The following is a 25,738-nucleotide window of genomic DNA, read 5'->3' as shown; positions in this document are numbered from 1 at the left end:
TTAAATCTAATTATGGAGTTATATTTTCTTGTAAATAGTCCCACTGGCACTATTAGAATAATTACACTTAGAGGAAAAGTACTTGAAGCTGTGCTAAAATAAAAATAAAAATTTAAATCAAAATACATTATAGTTTCTTTGTTTTAGAAAGGGCACTTAAAATAGTCTTCCTTTACATAATGGTCACCATTATCATTGAGGTTTGCTTAGTTGGTATTTATTTTTTATTTCAGAGAAGAAGGGAGAGGGAGAGATAGAAACATTAATGATGAGAGAATCATTGATCAGCTGCCTTCTGCCTGCCCCACACCAGGGATCGAATCGCAACCCGCATGTGCCCTGACTGGGAATTGAACCATGCCCTCCTGGTTCATAGGCTGACACTCAACCACTGAGCCATGCCAGCCGGGCATTTAGGTGGTATTTTAAGGAGTGTGTTATATTATAGCATGTATGAGGATCTGTTCTTATCCGAATATAATTTGCATGAATTATAATGTTATTTTCATACAATGTTAACCTTCGCTTTTGTGTTCCTTTATTTCAGCTGATTACAGTTTTTGTGTTGATCATGTTACCACATCTGATTTGTTATTTTGAATTTTCATTTTTTGCTAATTTAATTCTATTTTACTTATTTGCCACATACTTTTATTTCTTGAATGAGAATGTGTGCATTTGTTATGTCTTTATATTTAAACAAAATTCCTAGAGAAGCAGTAATTATAATGACAAAACTAATACAGGTAGTATTGTTGTGGAGAAAATGTGAACTGTTAAATCAGGAAAGACTGCTGACAAGACCTTTGCTCAACTTGGTGTCTGGGAAACTTTCACCAGGTTTTCAATGGTAAGTATCAAAACTAGTACATGAGTAAATTAAAAAATAAACATTTTAATCATTTTCAGTATTCCCTAAAGAGGAAATTCTGCACAATGTGAAAATATCTGCTGAACTCTTTTTGGGACTAATAGAGAGAGGAACAAGTTTTTTGCAGCTGCAGACCCTAAGTCTGGAGAGGGACCTAATCCAGGGGCAGATCCTAAAACAGGGGTGGGGTCTAAGCCAGGGGTGAACCCTAAGAATGAGGAATAGTTCAGGAAAGGCACAGGGACCTAGGTAAATCATGATGAGTATGTATAGGCAAAGTAGTGTTACTTAAATCTGTGTGTATGCCTACAATATCCTATACTAGAGGCCTTGTGCATGAAATTCATGCATGGGGGCAGGTCTCTCAGCCCAGCCTGCACCCTCTCCAATCTGGGACCCCTCGGAGGATGTCTGATTGCGGGATCAGGCCTAAGCTGGCAGTTGGACATCCCTCTTGCAATCCGGGACTGCTGGTTCCTAACCGCTCATCTGCCTGCCTGCCTAATCCCCCCTAACCACTCTGCCCTCCTGCCTGATCGCCCCTAACCGCCTCTGCCCTCCTGCCTGATGCCCCTAACTGCTCCCCTGCCAGCCTGACCACCCCTAATTGCTTTCCCCTGCCAGCCTGATCACCTCTAACTGCCTCTACCTCGGCCCCGCCACTGTGGCATTGTCTAGAAGAACATCCGGTCTATCTGGTATAATTAGCATATTACCCTTTTATTAGTATCCTATCTAATAAAAGAGTAATATTCAAATTAACCATCACTCTGCTACACCCACAAGCCACGCCCAACAGCCAATCAGGAGTGAGTATGCAAATTAACCCCAACCAAGCTGGCTGCAGCCACTGAGCAAGCAGGAGGGAGGCTTGGGTTTCACCGGGGATGGAGGAAGCCAAGCTTTCCACACACCCTGGCCGGCCAAGGCCTCCACTCCAGGCTACAAAGTTTCAATTATAGAAGATAAATAAATTCCAACAGAAATGGCTGCTGCCACAGAGCAAGCAGCAGGCTTGGCTTTGCTCCAGGCTACAACGTTTCAATTGTAGAAGCTAAATAAATTCCAGATACCAGGGCCTCTGCTTGGGTTGCTGGAGGGTGTGGCCAGCCTGCAAACCACCACAGGCACCTCGCCCAGGCCGCCCCGCATCCCAAGGGAACCCCCAGCCTGATCTGGGACAAACTTCAGGGCAAACCAGCCGGCCCCCACCCATGCACCAGGTCTCTATCCTATCTAATAAAAGAGTAATATGCAAATTGACCATCACTCTAACACACAAGATGGCTGCCCCAATGTGGTCAAAGATTCTGCCCCCATGTGGACACAAGATGGGCACTACAAGATGGCCAGCAGGGGAGGGCAGTTGGGAGGGACAAGACCTGCAAGGGAGGGCAGTTGGGGGCCATCAAGCCTGCAGGGGAGGGCAGTTAGGGGTGACCAGGCCAGCAGATGAGGGAAGTTGGGGGCAGTCGTGCCTGCAGGGAAGGGCAGTTAGGGGGGACCCAGGCCTGCAGGGGAGAGCAGTTGGGGGGGACCAGGCCTGCAGGGGAGGGCAGTTGGGGGGGACCAGGCCTGCAGGGGAGGGCTGTTAGGGGTGACCAGGCCAGCAGAGGAGGGAAGTTAGGGGCAAACAGGCTGGCAGGGGAGCAGTTAGGCATCAATCAGGCTGGCAGGGGAGTGGTTAGGGGGTGATCAGACTGGCAGGCAGAAGTGGTTAGGGACAACCAGGAAGGCGGGCAGGCGAGCAGTTTGGAGCCAGCAGTCCTGGATTGTGAGAGGAATGTCCGACTGCCCGTTTAGGCCCGATCCAGGTAGGGTCGGGCCTAAACGGGCAGTCGGACATCCCTCGAGGGGTCCCAGATTGGAGAGGGTGCAGGCTGGGCTGAGGGACACCCCTCCCCCCATGCATGAATTTCATGCACCGGGCCTCTAGTACTTAATAAAAGGGTAATATGCAAATAGACCAAACAGCAAAACAACCGAACAACCAATCAAAGTGTAATATGCTAATGATATGCTAAGGCTGCTCAACCGCTTGCTATGATGTGCACTGACCACCAGGGAGCAGACAGTCAACTGGTCAACCAGTCGCTATGACGTGCACTAACCACCGGGAGAAGATGCTCTGACTGGTAGGTTAGCTTGCTGCTGGGGTCCGGCTGATCAGAACTGAGCGAGATGAACTGGACATGCCCTGGAGCCCTCACGTGGTCCCTTCCCAGCCCGATTGTGCACCGGTGGGGTCCCTCAGCCTGACCTGCGCTCTCTCACAATCTAGGACCCCTTGGGGGATGTTGGAGAGCCAGTTTCAGCTGAATCCTGCAGGCCACTCCCCTTGGGAGGGCGCCAGACACAGGGCTCATGGCTGGTGAGCACTGCTGCGGCAGCGCGAGCCTCTCCTGATCGGGACTGATTGGGCGCAAGCCTGCAGCAGGCACAGTGGGGCCGGGATGAGTGGGAGCGGCAGGTAGGAGCTGTGGGCGGTGTTGGACTGCAGGTTTCGGCCCGATCCCTGCAGGCCACCTAGAGGGACCCCACCTGTGCACGAATTCATGCACCAGGCCTCTATTAAATATTTCCATGTTGACTTCTTTATTTTTCTAGTAATTGGATTATTCATTCATTCCTATACACTGGTCACATTTTCCTGCTCCTGCACTACTGCTTTCCTTGAAAATTATTGTCCATCACCTCCATATAGTTACAAATGTCTATTTATTTTAAGGTTCAGGGCAACTGCATTTTACTATAGAAAGTCTTCCTTGCCTTAAAGTAATGTTCCTCTGCTGATGACACCCAAAATAACTTAGTTGCACACTCCTACTGGCACATTACTTTCTACTATATAGTATTTGTTAATTATGTATGATAAACCCTATAGCATATAGATTAAAAGTATGGGTTTTGAATTCAAATCACAGTCCTGCCCTTTAACTGTGTGACTTTAGGAAACTTAATTAACCTTTCTGTTCCTCAGTTTCCTCCTCAGTTAAATAATTTCACCTGCCCTGTAAAGTTCTGAATATTAAACCAATTAGGTATATCAAAGAACATGTCATTGTCATCTTTGCATCTCTTCGCCTCCACTCACACCATGTCTTGTGCATAATTCAATTCTCAGACTAGTGAAACAACAGGGAAGATACTGACTCCTAGAAATTAGAAAGTCAATTTTCAATATTTAAAATTTTTGATTTTTCTCTAATTTCTTAATGTGCTTTAAGAAACAAATGACACAAGACACAATTTTTACACATAAAATCTAGAGAATGAGTCAAACGACTATTACCTAAAGGATACAGACATGCAGTTTTCAACTGTAATTACTTCTTTTTCAATTTGAGGGCTTATATTGCTTCCCACATTTAAAATAAGCCTGCAGCCCTGGCCAGATGGCTTAGTTAATTGGACATTTTCCGGAACACTGAAAGGTTGTGGGTTTGATTCCTGGTCAGAGCACATACCTGTGTTGCAAGTTTGATTCCTGGTTGGGATGCATACATGAGGCAACTGATCAATGTTTCTCTCTCACATAGATGTTTCTCTTTCTCTTCCTTTCCCTTCTCTTTCTAAAATCAATAAACATATCCTGGGGTAAGGATTAAAATAATAATAATAAGCCTGCATATTTTGAATTGGTTTAAAAGCATATTTTTATAGGAACTTACTGAAATTGTGGTATCCTTAGAAAAGCAAGAGAGCAGTTGTGCCTATTTTTTTAATCCACACTGAAGGATATAATTTTCTGGTGTTTTTTTTTTTTTTTATTACAGAATTTGAAAAAAAACAAACACCCTGTATTTTCATAGAATACATTTCACATTAAAGATTCTCACAGTGGGAAAAATAACAATTTATTATTTAATTTTATATTTTGTGGATATTATTTTGGGACAAGTAAAATGAACACATTTGAGGAGTAAGTCTCAGTTTAGAATGTGTAATATTTTGATACCTCTACATGGGTGCTTCTTCCCTGCCTGGAACTTCTCTATATTCAGAAGTTCTCCAGCCTCTTTTTCCCAGGATTTAGAAATTAGTAATGTGAAATATTAGCATTTCCTAACTTTAAAGTTTCCCAAAGACATATAACCATCAGTGACTAGTATTACCTGAACAAAGGGGGGAAGTTTTTAAACATTAAATGCTGGCTAAGCTGATGTAGTCTTTACTTATGAGTTAACTAGAGGCTCAGCACACGAAAACATGCATGGGTAGGTAGGGTCCCGAGGCCCAGCCTGCGATCAGGCCCATCTTCCGCCCACTTGCCAATCCCTGGTCCCACCCCACCACCCCCGCCAGCTAGCCGGTTGCCTTCGCCGGCCCCAGGTTCTGCCCCACCTCCGACTCCAGGCACCTGGTTCCCCTCGCTGGCCCTGGGTCCCACCCCACTTCTGCCGCCAGCCACCCGGTTCCCCTCGCTGGCCTTCGTCCCACCCCACCACCTCCACAGTTCCCCTCGCCGGCCCCGGTCCTGCCCCGCCTCTGCCGCCAGCCACCTGGTTCCCCTTGCTGGCCCCCCACCTCATAGTGACTGGTCGAGCGGTCGTTCCGGTCATTATGCTTATGGTCACTGGTTTTTTATTATACAGGATAGTTTTTCCCTTTCTCCATAACTCCCAAGGCAAATATAGATGTTTGATTAGGTATTGATAGTAATAAAGCTTAATTCCCTTTAAGAGTTTGGTAAATTAAAATGCGAAAGCTCAAATGTTCAGTTATATTGTGAGTCTCGTGAGAAACTGGAGGACAACCTCATTCACTTGCCAGAATGTGGAACTAACTCAATCTCACAACTTCTTGGCTATAATTCCTCTTAAACCTTTTCCTCACAGATTAAATTCTAAAACTAGCCAGGTGATTAGAAAAGGTTTATCTCACCAGTGGACTTCTCTGTTATTTTCTTCTTATTGTGAGATGAATGGCATGACAGAGCAGAGGCAAAGAGGTGTACAATCAATTTTCCAGGTATTAAGTCAAGAAGGTCAGAGCTTCCACAGCATGGCAACAGCTTTGCAGATGCCCACATTGTGATAGTTGAAATAACAAAGCCCAGCAAAGGTGAAAGCTGAGAGTGCCAAAAGGCCTGTCTTGGGAGCTTTTTGCAACGCATCCTTTTGAACATAGTAACAACTTCCCTGAGGCCCCATGACCATGGAGAGGAGGACCACAGCCAGGGTGTAGTCCATCACAATGGAAGGATTCAAATACACAGATGGAAGTAGGCCCAGAAGCAAAACACTGACAACCCTCTCACCAGTCCCGTGAAGAGATGCAGCCTTGGAACCAGAAGGCGGCTGGGTGACAGGTGAATGTGCGTGGGTAGGTTGGTCCTGGAGAAATGCTGAGATTTGAGCAAGTCTGACCCCCCACTGGGGTTCAGAGGAAGAGAAATCTGCCTCCTTGGGCACTGCAGGGGACACCCAGCCTCCACACACTCACCATCTCGCTCCTGAAGGTTCAAGGTCCTGGAGGATATGTTTTTATTGATTTTAGAGAGAGGAAGGAAGTGGGGGCAGAGGGGGGAGGAGAGAGAGAGAGAGAAACATTGATTGGTTGTTTCTCATACATATCCCAACTGGGGATCAAAACCACCACCTATGTGTGTGCCCTGACCAGGAATCAAACCCAAAACCTTTCGTTGTATGTGGAAATGCTCCAACCAATTGAGCCAACTGGCTAGGGCATGCCTATTCTTTTTTCCCTGCAATTCAAACATCTGCACAAATTCAGCAACAAAGATCAGAACCTACTTGTGCTTTTGTATATAGTCTAAGTATTCTGTTTGATGTGTCACTAATTTTACTTTTGTAAGATGACGTATCTTTGTTTTTTGTTTAGGGCCTGAAGGAGCTCTGTTTGAACATTCAGTAGAAACACCCCTCATAAGAGCCGACCCATTTCAGGAGTTGAGGTAAAAATGTTGTTCAAATATAAACATACTCATTTATAGAAGACACCTGGATAGGTGCTAGAATAATATTTTAGCAGTTGTAATGAGATTGATTTCTTTTGCCCACTGTGAGTTTTGTTCTTTATTGATTAAGATGTTACATATGTGTCCTTATCCCCTCTCATAGCCCCCCACAGCCCGGCACTCGTGCCCTCACCCCTAGTGTCTACCCCTAATGTCTGTGTCCATTGGGTATGCTTATATACATGCATACAAGTCCTTTGATTGATGTCTCCCCCTTTCCTCTGAGGTTTGACGGTCTGATCGATGCTTCTCTGTTTCTGGATCTGTTTTTGTTCATCCGTTTATGTTGTTCATTATATTCCACAAATGAGTGAGATCATGTGATATTTATCTTTTTTCTGACTGACTTATTTTGCTTAGCACAATGCTCTACAGGTCCATCCATGCTATTACAAATGGTAGGAGTTTCTTCCTTTTTACAGCAGCGTAGTATTCCATTGCGTAGATGTACCACAGTTTTCTAATCCACTCATCTGCTGATGGGCACTTAGGCTGTTTCCAAATCTTAGCTATTGCAAATTGGGCTGCTATGAACATAGGGGTGCATATATACTTTCTGATTGGTGTTTCTAGTTTCTTGAGATATATTCCTAGAAGTGGGATCACTGGGTGGGGTCAAATGAAAGTTCCATTTTTAGGTTTTTGAGGAAACTCCATACTGTTCTCCACAGTGGCTGCACCAGTCTATATTCCCACCAGGAGTGCACGAGGGTTCCTTTTTCTCCGCATTCTTGCCAGCACTTGTCGTTTGTTGATTTGTTGATGTTAGCCATTCTGACAGGTGTGAGATGGTACCTCATTGTCATTTTGATTTGCATCTCTCAGATGATTAGTGACTTTGGGCATGTTTTCATATGTCTTTTGGCCTTCTGTATGTCCTCTTTTGAAAAGTATCTATTTAGGTCTGTTGCCCATTTTTTGATTGGATTATCTTCCTTTTATTAATTTGTATGACTTCCCTGTAAATGTTGGTGATTAAACCCTTATCTGAGATAACATTGACAAATATGTTCTCTCATACAGTGGGCTTTCCTGTTGTTTTGTTGATGGTTTCTTTTGCTGTGCAGAAGTTTTTTATTTTGATGTAGTCCCATTTGTTTATTTACTCTTTAGTTTCCATTTCCCTAGCAGCTGTGTCGGTGAAGATATAGCTTCAGCATATGTCTGAGATTTTGCTGCCTGTGGATTCCTCTAATATTTTTATGGTTTCCCATTTTATGTTTAAGTCCTTTATTCATTTTGAGTTTATTTTTGGGTATGGTGTAAATTGGTGGTCTAGTTTCATTTTTTGCATATATCTGTCCAATTTTCCCAACACCATTTATTGAAGAGACTGTCTAGACTCCATTGTATGCTCTTGCCTCCTTTGTCAAATATTAATTGAGCATAGTTGTTTGGGTTGATTTCTGGGTTCTTTACCCTATTCTATTGGTCTATATGTCTGTTCTTGTGCCAGTACCAGGCAGTTTTGAGAACAGTGGCTTTGTAATATAGCTTGAAATCTGGTATTGAGATCCCACCTACTTTGTTCTTCTTCCTCAGGATTGCTGCAGCTATTCAGGGTCTTTTTTTTTTTAAATTCCAGATGAATTTATGGAGAGCTCCTTCTAGATCTGTGAAATATGCTGTTGGTATTGAATGGGGAGTTCATTGAATCTATAGATTGCTTTGGGTAGTATGGAGATTTTAATGATGTTGATTCTATCAATCCATGAACACGGTATATTCTTCCATCTGTTTATGTCTGTTTATGTCTTCCTCTATCTCTTTTTTCAATGTCCTATAGTTTTCTGAGTACAGGTCTTTTACCTCCTTAGTTAAGTTTATTCCTAGGTATCTTCATTTTTTTGGTGCAATGGTAAATGAGATTTTTTTTTTTTTAGTTTCTCTTTCTGTGAGTTCATTATTGGTATATAAAAAAGCCATAGATTTCTGGGTGTTAATTTTGTATCCTGCCAAATTAATTTATTAAGTTTAATAATTTTTGATGGAGTCTTTAGGGTATTCTATGTAGTGTTATGTCATCTGTGAATAATGACAGTCTTAAGTCTTCTTTTCTAATTTGGATAAATTTTATTTCTTCTTCTTATCTAATCGCTATGGCTAGCACTTCCAGTACTATGTCGAACAGGAGTGGTGAAAGTTGGCACCCCTGTCTTGTTCCTTTTCTTAGGTGAAATTTTTTTAGTTTTCGCCCATTGAGATGATGATGGCTGTAGGTTTATCATATAAGGCTTTTATTATGTTGAGGTATGGTCCCTTTATTCACACTTTGCTGAGGGTTTTTATCACAAAAGGGTGTTGGATTTTGTCAAATGCTTTTTCTGCATCAATTGATATGACTATGTGATTTTTATCTTTCAATTTATTTATGTGATTATCACATTTATTGATTTGTGGATACTGTACCATCCTTGCATCCCCAGAATAAATCCTACTTGGTCATGGTGTATGATCTTTCTGATGTAATGCTGGATCTGATTTGCTAGAATTTTGTTGAGGATTTTGGCATCTATGTTCATGAGGGATATTGGCCTGCAATTCTCTTTCTTTGTGTTGTCTTTATCTGGTTTCGGTATTAGGGTAATGCTGGCTTCATAGAATGAGATTGGAAGTGTTCCTTCCTCTTGAGTTTTTTGGAATAGTCTGAGGAGGATATGTTTTAGTTCTTTGAATGTTTGGTAAAACTCTCCAGTGAAGCCGTGTGGCCCCGGACTTTTGTTTGCTGGAAGCTTTTTGATGATTGTTTCAATTTCTTCCATAGTTATCAGCCTATTGAGATTTTTAGATGCTTCCTGATTGAGTTTTGGGTGATTGTATTTTTCTAGGAATATGTCCATTTCCTCCAGGTTGTCTAGTTTGTTGGAATAGAGTTGTTCATAGTATTTTTTTTTACAATCCTTTGTATTTCTGTGGGGTCTGTTGTTATTTCTCCTCTTTCATTTCTGATTTTGTTTATTTGGGTCCTCTCTCATTGCTTCTTGGTGAACCTGGCTAGAGGTTTATCAACCTTGTTTATCCTTTCAAAGAACCAGCTTTTGGTTTCATTGATCTTTTGTATTTTTTTTATCTTTATATCATTTATTTCCACTCTGATCTTTATTATCTCCTTCCTTCTGCTGATTCTAGGATTTTTTTGTTGCTTTCTTTCTAATACTTTAAGTTGTAGAGTTAGATAATTTATTACCATTTTTTCTTGTTGTTGTTTTTTTTTTTTTTTTTTTTTTTTTTTTTTTTTTTTTTTTTTAGGGAGGCCTGTAGAGCTATAACTTTCCCTCTCAGGACTGCAGGACTGCTTTCACTGTGTCCCATAGATTTTAGATTGTTGTGTTTTCATTGTCATATGTTTCCCAGATGTATTTTATTTCTTCTTTGATCTCTTTGGTAACCCAATCATTGTTTAATAGCATGCAATTCAGCTTCCAAGTGTTTGAATTATTTTATTGTTTTTATTGTAGTTGATTTCTAATATTATGCCATTGTGGTCTGAGATGATGCTTGATATGATTTCCATCTTCTTGGGTTTGGAGAGTCTTTGCTTGTGACCCAATATGTGGTCTATCTTTGAAAATGTCCCATGTGCACTTGAGAAGAATGTATATTCCGTGGCTTTGGGGTGAAATGTTCTGAAGATACCAATTAAGTCCATCTGATCTAGTGAATCATTTAGTATTGCTGTTTCTTTGCTGATTTTTTTGTCTAGAGGATTTATACAGTGATGTCTGTGGGGTATTAAAGTTCCCTACTATGATTGTGTTGTGGTGGATCTCTCCCTTGATATCTTCCAGAAGTTTTTTTAAGTATTTAGGTACTCTGCATTGGGTGCATATATGTTTAACAGAGTTATATCCTCTTGTTGTATTGGTCCCTTTAGTATTATAAAGTGGTCTTCCTTATCTTTTTTTATGACCTTCACTTTGATGTCTATTTTATCAGATATAAGTATTGCTACCCCAGCTTTTTTCTCATTTTCATTTGGCTGGACAATATTTTTTCCATCCCTTCACTTTCAGTCTGTGTGAGTCCCTTGTTCTGGGTGTGTCTCTTGTGGACAGCATATATAAGGGTCATGATTTTTTATCCATTCAGCCACTCAATGTCTTTTGATTGGAGCATTTAGTCTGTTTACATTTAAAGTTATTATTGATAGGTACTTATCACCATTTTTTATTTTTTGTGCTTGTGTTCCTTCTTCCCTTTTTATTTCTTCTTTTTACAACAGTTCCTTTAGCATTTCTTGCATTGCTGGCTTGGTAATGATAAACTCCCTTAGCCTTTTTTGTCTGTGAAGCGCCTTATTTCCCCTTCAATTTTGAATGATAGCCTTGCTGGATAGAGTATTCTTGGATTCAGTCCCTTGCTTTGCATCACTTTGTAAGCTTCCTTCCATTCCCTTCTGGCCTGATGTGTTTCTTTTGAGAAATAATTTGATAATATAATGGGAGATTTCTTGTATGTAACTTTCTGTCTCTCTCTTGCAGCCTTTAAGATTCTCTCTTTGCTGTTAACGTTTGCCATCATAATTACAACATGTTTTGGTGTGGGTCTCTTTGGGTTCATCCTGTTTGGGACTCTCTGTGCTTGTGTGACTTTTTTTATTTCCCAAATCAGGGAATTTTTCTGACATTATTTCTTCAAATAGGTTTTCTAACCCTTGTTCCTCTTCTTGTTGTTCTGGCACTCCTATTATTTCTATGGTTCTTTGTTTCATGTTGTCGTAAAGCTCCCTTAGACTCTCCTCCTGTCTTTTAATATTTTTCTCCAATTGTAGTTCAGTTTGTGTGTGTTTTGCTGCCCTGTCTTCTAATACACTAATTCTATCCTCCACTTCTCCTAGTCTATTGTTGAAAGTTTCCATAGTGTTTTTTATTGTAGCTATATCACTCTTTATTTCCTCTTGATTCTTACATAAGTTGTTGTGCTTTTTTTCATACATCTGGTTTATGAACTGTATGACCCTTATTCTGAATTCTTTTTCTGACATATTGCATGCCTCATATTCACTTACCTCCTTTTCTGGTGATTCCTCCTTTTGGGGTTTCTTTATCACTCCATTTTTGCTCCTGCTGAAAGATCTAGGTGTTGAGTCATGTGGGGGCTGCTCCACAGGCAGCAACGGCTACTAGGCCAGCGGCTGCTCCTCAGGCGGTTATGGCAGCGGCTGCTCCTCAGTTGATGGTGGCTCCTCGGGTGGGTGCTGCTCTTGCAACTGCTAGCAGCAGTGGTGGCTCCTCCAGCTGGTGGGGGCTGGCTGCTCATGCACTTATGTGGCTGCTTTGCCTTGGATGGGGGTGGGCTGCTCACACGGATGCTGCTCCTTGGACAATGGTGTCTGCTGCTTCTCAGAAGGGGGTGGGCTGCTCGTGTGGCTGCTGCTCCTTGGACAGGGGTGGGTTGCATGCAGCTGCTGCTCCTCAGACGGGTTCGGGCTGCTTGTGCAGCTGTTGCTCATGCATTCGCCACACCCTTGGCTAAAGAGTCAGGCCAACAGGAGGGGAGCGTGATTTGGAACTCACAGGAGCCTGTGGCCAGGGTGGCTGGAATATTGGTGCCCATGGGACCACAGCTGAGACAGCAGGTCCCTGGCGGGTGGCTGTAGAGTCCTGGGTGGTGTCTGAGGGCACCCTGGGTGGAGGTGAGGCTGGATTACCAGTCACCGCAGCTGTCCCCTTCAAGCTGGCCCAGCCTCTGTGGTAGAGTTGGCCATCCCGGGACTGTTTGCAATGGTAGCAGAGGCTGCCTTGCTAGACGAGGCTGGTCCGCCAGTCCCCGAAGGTCCTGCAGGATCTAACTGTCCTTCACACACACACACACACACACACACACACACACACACACACACACACACACACGTCCACACACTCCTTTTGCTCCCTCACTCATTCATGCTCTATCCCTCACTTACGTCCTCCCAGCTGCCATCTTCCTGCCTCTGTAGTTGGGTCTGGAGAGTTATTGACCCATTTGTGGATGGAGACTCCTCTCTGGGTGTCTGGTTATGTGGCTCCCTCTCTACCACCTTGACCAAACAGGACAAAATGCAACTCAACAAGACATGACACAAAGGGAACAAAACACAAATGTACTCATGACATCAATAACCCCAATGTAAGTGACCACCATAGAAAAGAGAATTAGGGGAGAGAAAAGAGAACACAAATGATATTGAGGAGAGAAAAAATGGTAAGAGAGGAAAGAAAAAGAAGAAAAAGGAAATATATATATACTAGAAACCCGGTGCACGAAATTCGTGCACGGCGGGGGGTTGTCCCTCAGCCCAGCCTGTACCCTCTCCAATCTGGGACTCCTGGAGGGATGTCCGACTGCCCATTTAGGCCCGATCCTGTTCGACTGCCCGTTTAGGCCCGATCCCAAAAGGATCGGGCCTAAACGGGCAGTCGGACATCCCTCTCACAATCCAGGACTCCTGGCTCCCAACTGCTTGCCTGCCTGTCTTCCTGATTGCGCCTAACTGCTTCTGCCTGCCAGCCTGATCACCCCCTAACCACTCCGCTGCCAGCCTGGTTGATGCTTAACTGCTCCCCTGCCAGCCTGTTTGCCCCCAGCTTCTCTCCTCTGCTGGCCTGGTCACCCCTAACTGCCCTCCCCTGCAGGGTTGATCACCTCCAACTGCCCTCCCTTGCAGCCTGGGTGCCTCCTAACTGCCCTCTCCTGCTGGCCATCTTGTGTCCACATGAGGGCAGGATCTTTTACCACATGGGGGCAGCTATATTGTGTGTTGCAGTGATGATCAATCTGTATATTACTCTTTTATTAGATAGGATAGAGGCCTGGTGCACGGGTGGGGGCCAGCTGGTTTGCCCTGAAGGGTGTCCCAGATCAGGGTGGGGTTCCCTTGGGGCGTGGGGCGGCCTGAGCGAGGGGCCTGTGGTGGTTTGCAGGCCGGCCATGCCCCCTGGCGACCCAAGCAGAGGCCTGGTATCTGGAATTTATTTTCCTTCTACAATTGAAACTTTGTAGCCTGGAGCGGAACCAAGCCTGCTGCTCCCTCCGGGGCGGCAGCCATTTTCTGTGGCAGTTAATTCACCTTCTACAATTGAAACTTTGTTGCCTTAAGCGGGTGGGCCCAGCCAGGGTGTGAGGAAAGCTTTGCTTCCCCTGTTGTCGCCGGCAACCCTGGCCTGCTCTCTCAAGTTCCATTCTGCCGCCATTTGTTTCAATTTGTTTACCTTCTATAACTGAAACTTTGTAGCTTGAGTGGAGGCTTAGGCCTGCAATGGCTATGGAAAGCTTGGGTTGCTCTGTTACCTGGGAAACCTTGCTCACTGTGGCTGTAGCCATCTTGGATTGGGGTTAATTTGCATACTCGCCCTGATTGGCTGGTGGGCGTGGCTTGGCTGGTGGTTGTGGCTTATGTAGTGGAGTGATGGTTAATTTGCATATTACCATTTTATTAGAGAGGATATATATATGGAGAAAACACCACAGAACAAACAGATAAACCAAAAAATGCGAACAACAAACACCCAGAAAAGAGGGTGGGGGCAGAATCTGTAGAGGCTGAGAGCAGGTCGCTCACATGGCTGCTGCTCCTCAGATGGGGGTGAGTTGCTTTTGTAGCTGTTGCTCATGCGGTTGCCACACCCTGGGCTAAAGCATTGTTAAGGAATTGGATGAGTATGGGGAGGACCTTGATTCAGTATAGAAAGAAGATGGGTGGATAAGAAGAAAAAGAAAGAGGAAGAAAAAAAATTTTTTTTAAATAGGATAAAATAATAAAAAATAAAAATAGAATGATGAAAAAAATAATGCAAAAAGAAATAAAAATAAAAAAACAGATGAAAAGAAAATAAAGAAAAAAGAGATAACAAAACAATAATAAAATAAAATAAAATAAAAATAAAAAAGTGAAGTGTTGTTCTTTTCCACCAAGTTTTAATTCCCCATGGGGCTGGTTTAAGATCCCGCTCTTCTGTACTGTCTGCCACTTCTCAGTTTCCTATTATGTAGTCAGCACGGTATTGAAGTTCCAAGCAGACCACCACTCCTCTGTTTGTGTCTGTCTCAACCACCTTGACTGCCAGCAGGTGGGACCAATCTGCCAACTTAGCCTGTATGCCTGCTGTCAATCTTAATCTTGCAAGTGGCTGTTTCTGACAGGGCTATAGTGGGGGAGGTCGCCATATCGCTTTCTGGGACTGAACGACCTCTCTTCAGCCCAGTCCCTGAGGGCTCTCAGGGACTATTCACATTTATTTTTGTATCCTTTGTAACACTCAGGGTGTAGTCTGGGAGTGGCTGTATTGGTTGCCTGGAGATTGCAAGGAAATCTCTTCAGGAGAAAATGGCTGCTTAGGTCTGGGGTGTCAGGTATGTCCCAGTGCCAGACTCTCAGCCACCTCTCCCCGACCTGCTCTTCTCCACATCCTCTCCCCAGACTCCACAAGTCCACACCTCCACCTGCACCTCAGCCATGGGTGAATGTTTGTCTTTGAAAGGTCCCATGAACTGGGTTTAGCAAATAAAAGCAAAGACCAAAAAGAGGAGAAAGAGCTGTGCCACTGCGAGTTTCTCTCCCCCCTGATACCATGCGGCTTGGGCATTTGTTCAGGCTGCCCCTCCAGGCTCAGCCTCTTGTGGCTGTGGACTTAGGTCTAGAATCCCTTGCTGGCAGCAGCCCTGTGGACTTTCTTTTGTTACACCTATTCCCAAGGGTCACAGCAGCTGTGCAGCTTCCTTCTGACCCTCTGGGCTTGGAGGTCTCACAACTCTCTCCAGCCCAGATCCCTGATTTTACCATTCTCCAGGCGTCCTCTGCCCTTCCTGGCTGTGAATTGTCTCACCAGCTGTGCCTACTTTGCCAATTCTGGGTGGATGTTATTCTATTTAGTTGCTCCTTCTATCTGCTCTGGGGTAAGGCTTGGGACATGTCTGCCTATTCGGCTGCCATTTGTCTCCCAGATTGCTTTTTATTCCATTAGTTGTCTTTATTATCATGACTTTCTACTTATAACTAGTCATTACTGACTAAAATTCAAAGGACATTGTTGGGTACAAAGGTCCTTCATCTTGCCTGACTATGCCAACTGTTGGGTCCGAGCCCCTCTGCTAGAGACAGGACCCCCTTGGACGCTGGGTATTCGAAGGAGAAGCCATGAGAATTTGTGGGTATATAAGAGAGTCTTTATTGTAGCCCAAGTAGCCATTGCTACAACAGGAGCTATTAGACAAAGCAGTTCTTCAAAGTAAAGTCCCATACAGTAGCCATACACCAGCTAGGTAACAATACATCTTTCCTACAAAGTATTAGTAGCCTCAAAATAGGAGCTATACAGGAGCCATCCTTAGAGCTACAGCCTCAATAAGCAGCTACCTCCAAGCCAGCTGCCTGCTGGTCAGTAACATACTTCAATACTAACTTAGACAAAAGAAGTGTCTTTCCAAATAGTGACATCAGTCTTTGGGTTATAGAAGGGCACGCTTGTGCAGTGTACATATAGTAAGATAGCTGTGTCCTTGCTTCTTTCACCTGCATATAGCAAAGTAACCTTGAACGCTCCTGATTAGGATTCCTACACTCAAGAGTGGCCTTAAACATCCGGCACACTCTAAACAGGGTCCCCATAGACATAAAAATCCCGGTTTTCCATTCTTACTGTCTCTGTGCTTCAGGCCTTTACTCTCCCTCCTGCCTGCTTCAGTCCTGACCCTGTATTTTCCTGTAGTATAGTCCCGCCTTCAGTTTGTTCCTCTCTAATCTGCCCATCAGGGACTTTGCCAAATGCAACTATGCATTTCAGTTTCATTGATGCCACCTTGGCCTTAGGAAAGTTGGAAAGGCTCTACCTCTGGGTGTTCATGGCCCTCATGGATCTGGGCTCTTCCTAATGGCTGTCCAGCCGTGAGCCCTCACAGCACCTCCTGCCTGATCTGCCCTCTCAGACTTGAGTGCTGCCATCCACCCCACTCCATCCTTTTACACAGGTTGTCCCATCTGACTGGACTGCCCCTTCTTCTCTTGGAGACCCAGGAATATCTACTAATGCCTCAAATTTTAGTTCATTTAGTTCATAAGCTGTGGGCTTATGATTCATGTGTTTCACAGAGCCATCGTTTTTCCCTGAAAAGCATTAGCATGAGTTTCCTGAAATTATTCTCAATTTTTAACAGAAAAAAATGATATTTTCTTGTTATACTACCCATCTCCAATACAGCTGCAAACAGGGCAAAATATTTGCACCTTTAGTGAAAGAGAATGGTGTCTTTGTGAGCTTGAAATTTGCAAAAAGCATTCTAGAAAATGTCAATTTACACAACATTTAATAAAATACATGTACTGTAGCTCTGGCTAGTTTGCTCAGTGGTTAGTGTCACAAGTTGGATTCCCGATCAAAGGAATGTACCTCAATTGCAGTTCAATCCCCAGCCCCAGTCAGGGTGGGAGCAGGAGGCAACCAATCAATGTTTCTCTCCCCTTCTCCCCACTTCCACTCTGTTTACAAATCAATGGAAAAAAATATCCTTGGGTAATATTAGAGAAAGAGCAATATGAAAAAAATCAAATGCATGAAAAATTCATATTTGCAAAAAATGTTGGAAAAATGATGGTGTATATACAGTATAGTTTAAGTGTGGTAAAATACATATAACATAAAATTTACCAACTTAAATACCTTTAAGTGTACAGTTCAGAAGTATTAAGAACATTCACATTGCTGTGCAACCATCATCACCATCCATCTCTAGAACTTTTCATTTTGTAAAACTTAAATTGTCTCCATTAAACAACTTCTTTTTTTATTTCTTGATTTGAAAGAGAGAAAGAGAGAGAGATTTGTTGTTCCACTTATTTATGCATTCATTGCTTGATTCTTGTATGTGCCCCAACTGGGGATCGAACCCACAACCATGGAACCTTGGTGTATCAGGATGATGCTCTAACCAACTGAGCTGCCCAGCCAGGGCCCATTAAAAAGTTTATCATTTTCCTTCCCCAGCCCCTGACAAACACCATTCTATGTTCTGTCTTTATGAAAGTGACTATTCTAGGTACCTCATATAAGTGAAATCATAGAGTATGTGTCTTTTTGTAACTGTCTCATAACACTTAGCATAATGCTCTCAAACTTTGCTATATTTTTACACAAAATCACCTACTTCACCTAGACATTTATTCTTTATACTAGAGGCCCGGTGCACAAAATTTGTGCAAGGGGTGGGTGGTCCCTTTAGCTCAGCCTGCACCCTCTCCAATCTGGGACCCCATAGGGGATGTTTGACTGCCGGTTTAGGCCAGATCCTGGGGATTGGGCCTAAACCGGCAGTCAGACATCCCTCTCACAATCCAGGACCGCTGGCTCCTAACTGCTCACCTGCCTGCCTGCCTGATCACACCTAACTGCCTCTGCCTGCCAACCTGATCGCCCCCAACTGCCCCCCCACCAACCTGGTCACCCCCAACTACCCCCTCCCCGCCGCTGGCCTGGTCGCCCCTAACTGCTCCCCCCGCCAGCCTGGTTGCCCCCAACTGCCCCCCTGCTGGCCTGGTCACCCCCAACTGCCCCCCCCTGCTGGCTTGGTCATCCCTCACACCCCCTCCCACCAGCCGTGTTGTACCCAAGTGCCTCCCCTGCTGGCCTGGTTGCCCCTCACTGCCCCCTTCTGCCGGCCAAGTCGCCCCTCACTGCCCCCCTGCCAGCCTGGTCACCACCAACTGTCCCCCCTGCTGGCCTGGTCACCCCCAACTGCCCCCCCTGCTGGCTTGGTCATCCCTCACATCCCCCCACACCAGCCTTGTCGTACCCAAGTGCCTCCCCTTCTGGCCTGATTGCCCCTCACTGCCCCCCTCTGCCAGCTTAGTCACCCCTCACTCCCCCCCCCCCCGCCAGCCTGGTCGCCCCTCACTGCCCCCCTCTGCCAGCCTGGTCACCCCATGCAGCCTGCTGTTCGGTTGTTTGGTCATCCCTCACTAACCCCCCTGCTGGCCTGGTCGCCCCACACAGCCTGGTGTTCAGTTGTTTGGTCGCCCCACACAGCCTGCTTTTTTAGTCGTTTGGTCGTCCCTCACTAACCCCCCTGCTGGCCTTGCCGCCCCACTCAGCCTGTTCGGTTGTCCGTTCGGTTGTTTTGGATGTGACGGCCCCTGGCTCTTTATATATATAGATGTGCCTCAATGTATTTCACTTTATACATAGGCTACTGAATTTACTGGTTTGTTGCTATAAATATTTATTCCAATAGTATATTTGTATTTTATACAAAATCAAATAATATTTTTTAAAACAAGTCTTAAAGCCTAAGATATTCCTTAAAATCATGTTTAGAATTTGAACTTGAAATGTATGCAAAACAACTAACATATTCTATGATATTATGTACAATAAGAGAAATAAAGTAGAGTAGAAATTCCAACTTTACACAGACAAACCTGGTGACCTTGGCCAAGCTAAACTGTTGAGACTATTTTTTCTCATGTATAAAATGTTGATAGTATTATACATCTCAGAGATCTCTTGGAAAGATTTAATAAGCTGTTAATTTGAAAGCATTTTGTAAACTAAAAGTCAAGCACAAAAATCATTTTTATATCATTACTAGAGGCCCGGTGCACAAAATTTGTGCATGGGTGGGGTCCCTAGGCCTGGATGGCAATCAGGGCCAATCAGGTTTTCTGCCTCCCTGCCTCCCCACCTCCTCCTTCCCTCGCCGCCTGCATGCTGCCACCGCGCAGTTTCCCACCTCCCTGCCTCCTCCTTCCCTCGCTGCCTGTGCACCACCACCCACCCCTGGTTCCCCATCCACATTGGGACCTGTGGGCTGGGGAGGGACCGGGAGTTTGGCTGGCAAGCATCAATTGGGCAATTGGGGACTGCTGGTTGGGGTGAGGGGCCAACCACCACTGCAGTGGGTAGGTGACGGGCTGATCAGGGGCTGCTGGCTGGGGGAGGGACATGGGGAGGGATCCAGGAGGTTGGCCGCCAGCCCCATGGAGGGATCTGGCCCTTGGCCCCCCTGGGAAAGGAGCTGAATCCTCCGCCACCCACCCCCAGTTCCCCAGCCCAGACCAGGGGCCCAGCCCCGATCAGGCGATTGGGGCCTGCTGGCCAAGGGGAGGGACCAGGAGGGTAGCCAGCAGGCCCCATCGGCAATCGGGGCCTGCGGGCTAGGGGCAGATCCTACATTGAGTGTATGCCCCCCTGGTGGTCAGTGCGCATCATAGCAACTGGTTGTTTTGGTCATTTTGGTCATTCTGGTCATTCTGTTCATTCTGTTGTAACGGTCGCTTAGGCATATATATATATATATATATATATATATATATATATATATATATTATCCCAAGTAAATATTAACACTAAATGTAATGAGTTAGGAAATTCAGCATTGCTCTTATCTTTAATGTATAGTTAAATGTTAATCAAAAGCAAATGGGAGTTATCTTGCCCATGTAGAGAATATTTACAACATAAAATAAATTGTGACTATAATTAAATTATAACAATTTCATTAATTTTGATAAAGGATCATAAGGTCAACTTACAGAATTATTATATTAGGAAAGAACAACAATTTTACTTTCCTAGAATAGAACAATGATTCAGACAATCCTGATAACCAAGGACAGAAAGTGGAGACCTTATAGAGACTGGTAGGAAGGGGGGAGTCATGAAAGGGCTGGCCAGGCTCCCACAGACAGCAGCTGAAATTTCTGAAAGAGATCTCAGCTGTGGGGAGTTGCCACTGAGAACTCTGGGGTCTAATCCCCGAGCTGGGCCCCTCAGCAGAGAAAGGTGCCCACATAAAATTTGGATGTGAAAAGCATCAGGGTTTCTGTCTGCCAGGGAGAGATGGCTGGAAATGCAGGTACCTTCTTAAAGGGCCAACACACAAAGTTTGTGTGCAGCCACTCACTTTGGGCTCTGGAAGAGGGATGGCAGAGTGGACTAGAAATGTATAAGAAGAAACCAGGGATGGGGGCTCTGGGGTTAGAGCTTGTAAGGCAGACACCCTGGTTTTCTGTGTAAAGTCATTCCCTCACGCTGTGGAGGTAATCTTTCTCAGGCACACCTTTGCTATCCATGCAATTTTTTTCCTGGGAGGGAAGACAATTGACCATTTTTATTGGACAACAATGTGCCCCATGATGTGGAGTTTCTGAGGGTCATAAAGAGACTGAGAATAACAATTTGCATCCAGGCAGAAACAATTGCCCCACCTGTTGGAAAACATCCTGCAAACCTATGAACAATTGCCTGAAGGCTAATCAAGACTACACCCAATCAATCTACAGGCAGAGGCAGTCTCTGGAGGCTTTGAGTCTTTGCCTGATCTAATTATCCAGAAACAGCATTTGACCTAAACCGGCAGTCAGACATCCCCCAAGGGGTCTCAGATTGGAGAGGGTGCAGGCTGGGCTGAGGGACACTCCCCCCAGTGCACTACGTTCATGCACTGGGCCTCTAGTATATCCTATCTAATAAAAGGGTAATATGCAAATTGACCATCACTCCAACACACAAGATGTCCGCCCCCATGTGGTCAAAGATGGCCGGCCCATGTGGACACAAGATGGCCGCCACAAGATGGCCAGCAGGGGAGGGCAGTTGTGGGTGATCAGGCCAGCAGGGGAGGGAAGTTGGGAGGGACCAAGCCTGAAGGGGAGGGCATTTGTGGGGACCCAGGCCTGCAGGGGAGGGAAATTGTGGGTGACCAGGCCTGTATGGGAGGGCAGTTGGGAGCAACCAGGCCTTCAGGGGAGGGCAGCTGGGGGGGAGGACCAGGCCTGCAGGGGAGGGCAGTTAGGGGTGACCAGGCCGGCAGGGGAGGGCAGTTATGGGCAATCGGGCTGGCAAGGGAGCAGTTAGGTGTTGATCAGGCTAGCAGGGGAGTGGTTAGGGGGTGATCAGGCTGGCAGGCAGAAGTGGTTAGGGACAATCAGGCAGGCAGGCAGGCAAGTGGTTGGGAGCCAGCAGTCCTGGGTTGTGAGAGGGATGTCTGACTGCCCATTTTAGGCCCCTGGGATCGGGCCTAAACGGGCAGTCGGACATCCCTTGAGGGGTCCCAGATTGGAGAGGGTGCAGGCTGGGCTGAGGGACACCCTCCCCACCCCCGTGCATGAATTTCATGCACCGGGCCACTAGTATATATATAAAAGGCTAATTTGACTTGTGCATGCACAATACATATAAAGCTCTCACTGGCACCAATCCCACACATGTGTTTTGATCTGTCATTGTTGATTGTGAATTTGGTTGACACTTCTATTATAGAGAAAGGACAAATAGCGATATTAAAATATTTCTTCTAACTAATTTCCTTTCACTGTGCATGAATCTGTGCACTGGGACACTAGTTGAGTCATAAGAAGGAATGAAATTTTACCATTTGCAATAGCATGGATGAACCTAGATGGTATTATGCTAAGTAAAATAAATCAGGAAATATTAATGCCATATGACTTCACTTTTATGTGAAATCTAAAGAGCAAAATAAATAAAGAGACAAAAATAGAAATAAACTCATAGATACTGAGATAAATCAGACTGATGGTTTCCGGAAGTGGGTGGTGTTGGGGTACTGAGTGAGAAAGGTAAAGGGATTAAGAATTACAAATTGGTAGTCACCAAATAGTCACAGGGATGTAAAGTACCCATAGGGAACATAGTCAATAATACTGTAATAACTATGTATCATGTCAGGTGGGTACTTAAAATATCAGGGGGTAGTGGGTCACTTTGTAAAGTTTATGATTGCCTAATCACTATGCTGTACACTAGAAACTAAAACAAAATAATATTGGTTGTAAAGTGTAATTGAAAAAAAAAGAATTTTGTTTTATATAAATGTATTCTATTAAAGAACAAACAACAAACAAAACAACAACAGACTCATAGAAACAAAGAACAAACTGATAGTTGCCAGACAGTGTGGTAGAGTGACAGGTACAGTAGGTGAAAGGGAATCTATACTAATAATAGCCTAGGTGGTCATCATGCCCTCACATCATCACAAGATGGCTGCCATAATATGGCTGCCACAAGATGGCTGCCATAAGATGGCTGTCACAAGATGGCCACACGCACAGCGGAGGCAGGGCCTGGTGGCCACTCCACATGTTGAGGCCTGGGGGTCCCGTGGCTCTGTGTGGTGCAGAGGAGGTCAGTCCTTGCGTCTCTGCCACCTTGCGTGGAGGAGGCGGGTCCTGGCAGAGGAGGCAGGTCGCAGCAGGGGAAGGCAGTTGTGGGCAATCAGGCTGGCAGGGGAGGGCAGTTGGGGGCGATAGGCCAGCAGGGGAGCAGTTAGGCATCAATCAGGCTGGCAGGAGAGTGGTTAGAGGGTGATCAGGCTGGCAGGCAGAAACAGTTAGGGGCAATCAGGCAGGCAGGCAGGCGAGCAGTTAGAAGCCAGTAGTCCTGGATTGTGAGGGGGGGATGTCTGACTGCTGGTTTAGGCCCGATACCTGTGGGGTCCCAGATTGAAGAGGGTGCAGGCCGGACTGAGGGACACTCCCCCTCCCGTGCACAAATTTCATGCACCGGGCCTCTAGGATAGTCAATAATAGTATGATAAAATTGCACAATGACAGATGGTTACTAGACATAGTATGGTGAGCACATCGTAAGATTAAAATGTCAACTGTTGTACACCTAAAATTAATAGAATCTTGCACACCAACTATATTTTAATGAATATGTGCATATTTTTGTGAAGTTAATGAATTCTGTTTTCTTCATTTTAAAAGGAATACAACTGAAAACTCATCTGCTTTAGCAACCAAATTATCTTAATTGTGCTTTTACGACATGAATTTTGTGTATGTGTTTATATACACTGAGTGGCCAGATTATTATGATCTCTGAATGCATAGTAATATGGCCACTCAGTGTATATCCTATACTAGAGGTCCAGTGCACAAAATTCATGCACGAGGGGGTGGGGAGGTAGGGGGAGTTGCCCCTCAGTCCAGCATGCACCCTCTCCAATGTGGGACCCCTTAAGGGATGTCCAACGGTGGGATCGGGCCTAAACGGGCAATCGGACATCCCTCTCACAATCCAGGACTGCTGGATCCCAACCGCTCGCCTGCCTGCCTGCCTGATTGCCCCTAACTGCTTCTGCCTGCCAGCCTGATCACCCCCTAACCACTCCCCTGCCAGCCTGATCGACGCCTAACTACTCCCGTGCCAGCCTGATTGCCCCTAACTGCCCTCCCCTGCTGGCCTGGTCTCCCCCAACTGCCCTCCTCTGCGGGGCCATTCACCCCTAACTGCCCTCCCTTGCTGGCCTGATCACCCACAACTGTCCTCCCTTGCAGGCCTGGTCCCTCCCACTGCCTTCCCCTGCTGGCCTGGTCTCCCCCAACTGCCCTCATCTGCCGGCCTGGTCACCCCCAACTTCCCTCCTCTGCTGGCCCGGTCACCCCTAACTGCCCTCCCCTGCAGGCCTGGTCCCCCCAACTGCCCTCCCCTGCAGGCCTGGTCCCCCCAACTGCCCTCCCCTGCTGGCCTGATCGCCCACAACTGCCCTCCCCTGCAGGCCTGGTCCCCCCAACTGCCCTCCTCTGCCAGCCCGGTCACCCCTGACTGCCCTCCCCCGCTGGCCTGATCACTCACAATTACCCTCCCCTGCTGGCCATCTTGTGGCAGCCATCTTGTGTCCACATGGGGGCAGCCATCTTTGACCACATGGGGGAGGCCATCTTGTGTGTTAGAGTGATGGTCAATTTGCATATTACTTTTTTATTAGATAGGATAATAAAAGGCTAATATGCAATTGTCCCCTTGACCAGGAGTTTGACTGGCAGGCAGGCCAGCCAACCGCCCATGTCCCCTCCCCCTGGCCAGGCTGGCCAGACCCTACCCATGCATGAATTCATGCACTGGGCCATATATATATATATATATATATATATATATATATATATATACACACACACACACACACACATACATATACATACATATATATATATATATATATATATATATATATATATATATATCCTACCTAATAATAGACAAATATGCAAATTGAGCACACCTTCACTATGCCCAAGCCAAGCCCACCAGCCAATCAGGACGAGTATGCAAATTACCCCAACCAAGATGGCGGCTAATTTGCATATCAAGACAGCTTAGCAAGAAGCCAAGAGCTGCAGAAGGTAGCAAAGCTGTGGAGAAGCAAGCAAGCTGGGTGGGAGGAGAAGGGAGGAGTGGAGGCGGGGCCGGGGGAGAAGGAAGGAGAGCAGGTGGGCTGGTGGAGAAGGCGAGGCAGGGGAGAAGGGAGGAGCGGAGGCGGGGCCGGGGGAGAAGGGAGAAAAGCAGGCGGGGTGGGGGAGAAAGGAGAAAAGCAGGCGGGCTGGTGGAGAAGGCGGGGTGGGGGAGAAGGGAGGAGAGCAGGCGGGCGGGGTAGAGTGCAGCAGGAAACCCTATTGCAGGATTTTTTCTGCAACAGGAACGCATACACACACACACACACACACACACACACACACACACACACACACACACATTGAGTGGCCAGATGATTATGTGTTCAGAGATCATAATCATCTGGCCACTCAGTGTATATTTGTTTATTTATTTGCATTGCTTTCTGTAAGTGCTCAAAACTTTTTCTCTTTATATAAGTCATTGAAAAATGTTTATATATTCACATATTTGAAGAAAAAGGTAGGTATCTAACCAGCAAACTAAAACATAACAAAAAAAATTAAATTATCTGATTCCTCTTCAGTGTGTTTATAGTGATGTATACTTCAGAGCATTTTAATCACAGGCTTTTTGGTAAAATGAGTCTTAAAAAAATTCTTGACATTATTATAGATGTCCCCCATTTCCTTCCCTTTACCCACCTCCATTCAACTCCATTGCCCCCTCTCTCTGGCCATCACCACACTGTTGTCTGTGTTCATGGGCTATGCATAT

The 25,738-nt window shown here is 45.4% G+C and overlaps 1 protein-coding gene and 1 pseudogene across 2 annotated transcripts in view; one reads left to right on the top strand and one right to left on the bottom strand.

Annotated features, from left to right (window-relative positions):
* The window catches only part of SGCG (sarcoglycan gamma), a 130,447-nt gene that overhangs the window by 99,196 nt on the left and 5,513 nt on the right, over positions 1 to 25,738 (top strand). The window contains exon 6 of the mRNA XM_079778850.1: positions 6,716 to 6,788. Within this exon, the coding sequence (XP_079634976.1) occupies positions 6,716 to 6,788 (73 nt within the window). The remainder of the gene's footprint in view (positions 1 to 6,715; positions 6,789 to 25,738) is intronic.
* Positions 5,741 to 6,319, bottom strand: LOC307103981 (succinate dehydrogenase [ubiquinone] cytochrome b small subunit, mitochondrial-like; annotated as a pseudogene). Its single transcript has one exon. The product of its transcript is annotated as a succinate dehydrogenase [ubiquinone] cytochrome b small subunit, mitochondrial-like (transcript).

The sequence above is a fragment of the Cnephaeus nilssonii genome, assembly GCF_951640355.1.
Source record: "Cnephaeus nilssonii genome assembly, chromosome: 8".
NCBI classification, from domain to species: Eukaryota; Metazoa; Chordata; class Mammalia; order Chiroptera; family Vespertilionidae; genus Cnephaeus; species Cnephaeus nilssonii.
The sequence above is the reverse complement of the archived record's forward strand: the minus strand, read 5'-3'. Positions and strand labels throughout refer to the sequence as shown.